This window comes from Bubalus kerabau, chromosome 1 (assembly GCF_029407905.1).
Source record: "Bubalus kerabau isolate K-KA32 ecotype Philippines breed swamp buffalo chromosome 1, PCC_UOA_SB_1v2, whole genome shotgun sequence".
Taxonomy (NCBI): domain Eukaryota; kingdom Metazoa; phylum Chordata; class Mammalia; order Artiodactyla; family Bovidae; genus Bubalus; species Bubalus kerabau.
Genome location: NC_073624.1, coordinates 243,058,025 through 243,064,024, shown reverse-complemented (window position 1 = coordinate 243,064,024; position 6,000 = coordinate 243,058,025). Strand labels below are relative to the sequence as shown.

General features: G+C 37.3%; 1 protein-coding gene across 1 annotated transcript in view; it reads right to left on the bottom strand.

Annotated features, from left to right (window-relative positions):
- Positions 1 to 462: 462 nt before the first annotated feature.
- Positions 463 to 6,000, bottom strand: part of GABRA1 (gamma-aminobutyric acid type A receptor subunit alpha1) — a 54,465-nt gene continuing 48,927 nt past the window's right edge. Inside the window, exon 9 of the mRNA XM_055566821.1 lies at positions 463 to 1,696. Coding sequence (XP_055422796.1) covers positions 1,385 to 1,696 — 312 coding nt within the window. The 3' untranslated portion in view covers positions 463 to 1,384. The remainder of the gene's footprint in view (positions 1,697 to 6,000) is intronic.

Genomic DNA, 6,000 nt, shown 5'->3' with positions numbered 1-6,000 from the left:
ATAGCAGTAATATACAGTTGATTTTCTAGCTCCCACTAATGCTTTTCCATTTTCTTTCTATATTATAAGAGCCTAAAATAGGGAAAAGTGGGATGACTTGAGTGGATAACAACTGATTCACTACTATACATGGGACAACAGTTTGAATTACAAGCTTTCGCTACATAAGTAGATTTTATACCCACATATTGTAAATTCCATCTGATTCCTTCAGACTGTTCTGGTCTTAAATGCAGGCTCTAAAAGTATTTCCATAGCATTTAACAACATTCTAACAGCTAAGAGCGGTGAGTCCTACACAGTATTTTAAGAACACAACTTTTAAAAAAGTAAAAAAATGTACAATCTCATGCTGCATATTTATATATATAATTTATATATTCTATATTTGTTTATTAGTCATAAATTTCAATCTAAAGCTTTTAATTACTGTTATATAAAATAATACATTCAACAATTCTAGAGCTTGCAAAATATTTTTGCCCCTCTAAAAACATCTTCAGAATGAAAATCGAGTGATTACTGGATGCATGTGTTATCTGGATATAGAGAGGGTGGAAAATAAATCTTTTAAAATTGTTCTATCTAAATTTATTATTAATTTTTTTTTTTAGTTTTATTGAGTGTATATATCTGTTAGAACGATTCCTCACTGAGTCTACTGGTAAAAGCTCAGATGACAGTAAAGCAGCCTTTTTAAAGCATTTGTCTCCATTGGATTAAATGTGCTCTTACTGTGAGACACTGCACCTTTGCCTATGCAATTTCCATAAATTTTAAAATAGCATTTAACAACAAAATAATGCCCTAGGTATTTCTTAAAAGAGAAAGAATGGGGATCTTGAGCTTTGGAAACAAACTGTTAAAGCTATACATAGGTTTAAAATACAAAACAGAAATGTGAGAAACACATCATCATCTGTGCAATAAAGACATAGATTTTTTAAAATGTTTCATTAAACATTATATTCTTTTAAACACCTTCACATAAAAATATTTTTGACATATACAGTATCTTTTTTTTTCTAGAATATTTGGAAATATATATCTACAAATGACCTGGAGTTAAGTTGGATTTTTCTTCTACTTTTCCTCCTATCTTTGGATCTACTTCCCCCTCCTTTTCTCTCTCTTCCCCTCTGTCTCCTTCTGTCATGATTTTGCTCTCTGGCTCCCTCTCTCAGAATCCTGTCTCTCAGCTGTATGCTCTGATCTGCTCTGGACGGCCAGACAGGGGTCTGTTGTTCTTATATGAATTATGGAAATAAGGAAACCTTCAAATTCTCTAAGACAGAGGCAATAAAGTAGATGGGAATTACCACGTTGAGAACAGAAAGCAATTCCCAGTGCAGAGGACTGAGCAACAGACTATGGATGACAGGACCTATTGATGGGGGGTGGGGGCTTTTAGCTGAGGCTCTCTGTTTAAATATGTTGCCCAATAGACCAAGTTAAAGATTCCGAATAACAGCGGGAAGGCTATTCTTGACAGTCGGTCAATTTTGCTGACACTGTTAAAGGTTTTCTTCGGTTCTGGTGGTTTTGTTTCCGGCTTCACTTCTTTTGGTTCTATGGTTGCACTTTTAGCAATGGTGGCTAAGCCGGGGTCACCCCTGGCCAGATTAGGGGTGTAGCTGGTTGCTGTTGGAGCATAAGTGTTGTTTTTCTTAATAAGAGGGTCCTTCACTTTCTTTGGCTGTAAAGGAAAGAGTTAAAATATTTTGTTTAGTAAATTGTGGGAAGCAAGTTTATAAGTTCTTGAACAAAGTGACCTTTACTTTAGGACTCAAACACGTGCTTTATTTAACATCTAAGGAATGGACTTTATGACAGCATTTTGGGAATAAATGTAAAATGCAGACACAAAGGTCTAATTGTAAAACTGACAAGTGACCTGGTGGGACATTTGGTCCAAAATGTCCATAAGACAGTTGGTCTGTAAGACATTTGCTTTACGTCAATGGTCCTTGCAATTTGGTCCTATCCAAAATGTCTATGAGCATACTGGATCCAAGACAAATGGTTTTGGACAGGACCAAATATCAAAGTCCTTTGTTGTTGTTGTTCAATTGCTAAATTGTGTCCAACTCTCTGCGACCCCATGAACTGCAGCATGCCAGGCTTCCCTGTTGTTCACTATCTCCTAGAGCTTGCTCAAACTCATGTCCATTGAGTCAGTGATGCCATCCAACTATCTCATCCTCTGTTGTCCCGTTCTCCTCCTGCCTTCAATCTTTTCCAGCATCAGGGTCTTTTTCCAATGAGTCATCTCTTCGCATCAGATGGTCAAAGTATTGGAGCTTCAGCATCAGTCCTCCCAATGAATATTCGGGGTTGGTTTCCACGGACCAAATGTCTTATGGACATTTTGGACAGCACCTAATGTCTACTAAACCATGATGACTATAGATAACAATACTGTATCATATACTTTAATATTGCTGAGACTAAATCTTAAATGTTGTCACCACAGAAAGGACTTTGTGACCAGTTAGAGATAGTAGCTAATACTATGGTGGTAACCAATTCATGATATATAATATATCTAATTAATTACATTGTACACCTTAAACTTACACAATGCTATGTGTCAAATATCTTTCAATAAGGCTAGGGAAAAATGAAGACAAATATTTTCCAGGCTTTCCAATCAAAAAATGGGGTCTATTTCCCCACTTATTACATCTAGACATGTGACTCTGGCAGAGTGATGCTGTGCCAGCTTAAGACCCTATCCTCAGGAAGCTTTGCAACCTCACTCTTTACCCTCTGGAAGCATGCCACAGAAACATGAAGCCTGGATTAGACACTGAGGGACCAGAGACTATGTTCAGTGAGAGATCCAGCCAGCATGAGGCCCCATACATGGGAGAAGGACCATTGTAGATTTTCTTGCCCTGGTGCAGGAACTACGTCAGTGAGCCCATGTTCGACTAATAGAAATAACCTCAGGTTTTTCCCAGCCCCAAATGCTTGGTTATTGTTTTAGGTCACTAAGTTTTGGGGCAGTTTGTTTTGCAGTGATAAAAAATTTATGAGCCAATTATTTTTTGCTCCTTCTCCTCAGGCTTCCAGTGCACAAATGACAAAGCAGGGTCAGTCAGGATATCCTGGATTCGATTTTTGCTCAATGTTACCTGCCCACTAATGTTATCTGTGTGGTAATTGATAACTGCAGCTTTTCTTAGTTTCTGTCATATAGACACTTCTCAAAAATAAAGTAGGTCATTGTTCGGAGCTATGTGGTCTGATATAGTTGCATATTCTTTAAGAAGTTAGTATTTTATTTAGCAGTTAACCATACGAGGGTGGATCTTAAGAAGGCCACTATATATTCACTTGAAAATGTGATGCCCTATTGGAATTTTCTTTTTATTTTCAAGTATACCATGTCAGACATCAAAACTTTAACTCTCCTGAAAACACTTTATCTAATTACAGAAAAAAAAAAAAAAATGTATCCTCTCTGAATGTCAGAGTGAGATCTGGATTACATTGTGTTCACATTCCCTGTTTTAAGCAAATCAAACTGGCAAAGCCCTGTGGAAGATTTTTACAGAGACAAAAATACATTTTAGAAAATATCCTCTTTCTTAATAAGATGCCAGATATGGGCATAAATGTATTATTTATGTATATGTAGATGCCTATGTACATATGACTATACCTAACCTAGATAGCATATTCAAAAGCAGAGACATTTGCCAACAAAGGTTCATCTAGTCAAGGCTATGGTTTTTCCTGTGGTCATGTATGGATGTGAGAGTTGGACTGTGAAGAAGGCTGAGCACCAAAGAATTGATGCTTTTGAACTGTGGTGTTGGAGAAGACTCTTGAGAGTGCCTTGGACTGCAAGGAGATCCAACCAGTCCATTCTGAAGGAGATCAGCCCTGGGATTTCTTTGGAAGGAATGATGCTTAAGCTGAAACTCCAGTACTTTGGCCACCTCATGCGAAGAGTTGACTCATTGGAAAAGACTCTGATGCTGGGAGGAATTGGGGGCAGGAGGAGAAGGGGACGACAGAGGATGAGATGGCTGGATGGCATCACTGACTCGATGGACGTGAGTCTGGGTGAACTCTGGGAGTTGGTGATGGACAGGGAGGCCTGGCGTGCTACGATTCATGGGGTCTCAAAGAGTCGGACACGACTGAGCGACTGATCTGATCTGATCTGATATCTATATATGTACACTGAATAATGTGAACTGTAGATTGATAGAGATTGAAATATTTTATTTGAGACAACACTTAAAGACTAGTACACAGTCAGAAAGAAATCTAAACTCAAATATGAGATCACCAACACCTCAACCCAAATTCTATGCTTTCCAGATCAAGTTCAATTCATCTAACAGTTCATTAACAACTGCAGCTGACAAGCTACAATCAGAAAGACACTGGCTTCTTGCAGCATGCAAAGAAAGGATTTGGATAGAAAAGCAACTTTTCCCAATGTTTGCATTTCATTTTTCAGTTGCATATCACTAATGTTTGTGTATCATTAATTCTGAAGAACTTTGGTAGAGTGTACCAGTAATTCTAAGATGTGGATTTTAAAAATGTCCACAGCTATGATTTTGGGCGATGTCTCACAATTTGTAGTGTCTTATGATCACACATCTTCAGGTTCACTGCTTTCCTTTGGGGTTGCCCTTCTGTTCTAGGACAAATGGAGGCCATCAATAGCTAAAGTAATATTGGACAAAAAAACTGTCTCCACTCTCTTGCCTCTCTCTCCATCTGGTAAGTGCAATTTCTTTTGTCTTGTTTCCTCTCTACTGATCCTGAGACAAGATTCTTGGTTTGGAAATTCAGATATGTTTTTTTTACTAAGTGAGAATGTGTCAAGGCAAGGTGAATTTTGAGGACCTGGATCTGGTCCATTTTGGTTGGTATAGCATACCCCATACAGAACTTCCTTTGCTTTGAGTTGTGTAGGAGATCACTGAAGTATTCAATAGATCCACCTGTGGCTGAATGGTAAATCTCAAAGAGTTTTTACTTGGCAGCATATTTTCTTTCTTATGTACACATAAATTAGTGGTACATCTTAGAATCAGTAACACTATAGATTCTATTAAATGTGGTAGATGTTTCTACAAAGGATCCTCTTTTCTAGTATATTCATGGAGCTGTGGGGAAAACATCATTAAATGAATTTCTTTACTGTAGACCCTCTCAGACTCTCTAATATACTGTGACTCTGTGAGAGTATTCAGAATTTTTCAAGTATATTTGACAACATAACTATTTTTAGAGACTGATTCGGGATACTAGTACTCTTCATTTGCTGTAGAGAAATTCCTCCTAGGTTACTTCTAGATGTCTTAGAACCTCTGGGACTCTGACTTTGCCTTTCTTTCCACCATCCCAAGACTTTCTTGCCTTTTGACATATTTTTCTTTCAAACCCCAGAATCAGAAATATCCTCCCCAACAGTGCTTTAAAAGTCACTCCAAAATATGTTCTAACTCCATAATATGTTCTAACATATTCTTGACTTGATAATTTTCTACAATGAAGAAATTTTGTGAATTCTGTGTTGTGATTCTTAAAGCAAACCTCTCTTTTGGAAAAAGAAAATATGTTTCCTGACCTTTACTTTAGTGAAAATTAGAGATAATGCATTTTGTAAGCTCAATTCAGTTGAGTCATTAAAGTAATAACATTTAGGACAAAAGTTATTAGGTTCAGAAAACACCCCAAAAACTATGATTTTCAAGTCACAAAAATTATAATGGCATAATTGCTCCCAATATCAAGTTTGTTAAAACTGTTCTTGCATTAATGGGGACCATAGGAAACCATACTTGAATAGAAATGTTTACCTTTGTGTTTCTCCTTTATTTCCTTCCCTTGACTCTGCACATCTATCCACAGAAACAACCTCCTTCCTTAGCAGTGAGGAAATTCTCACAGCACTTAATCATTTATGACATTAGAAAAAAACAATCTTCTTTACCCTCTCTCTGCATCCTTCAGCCATTCCCCCAAGCT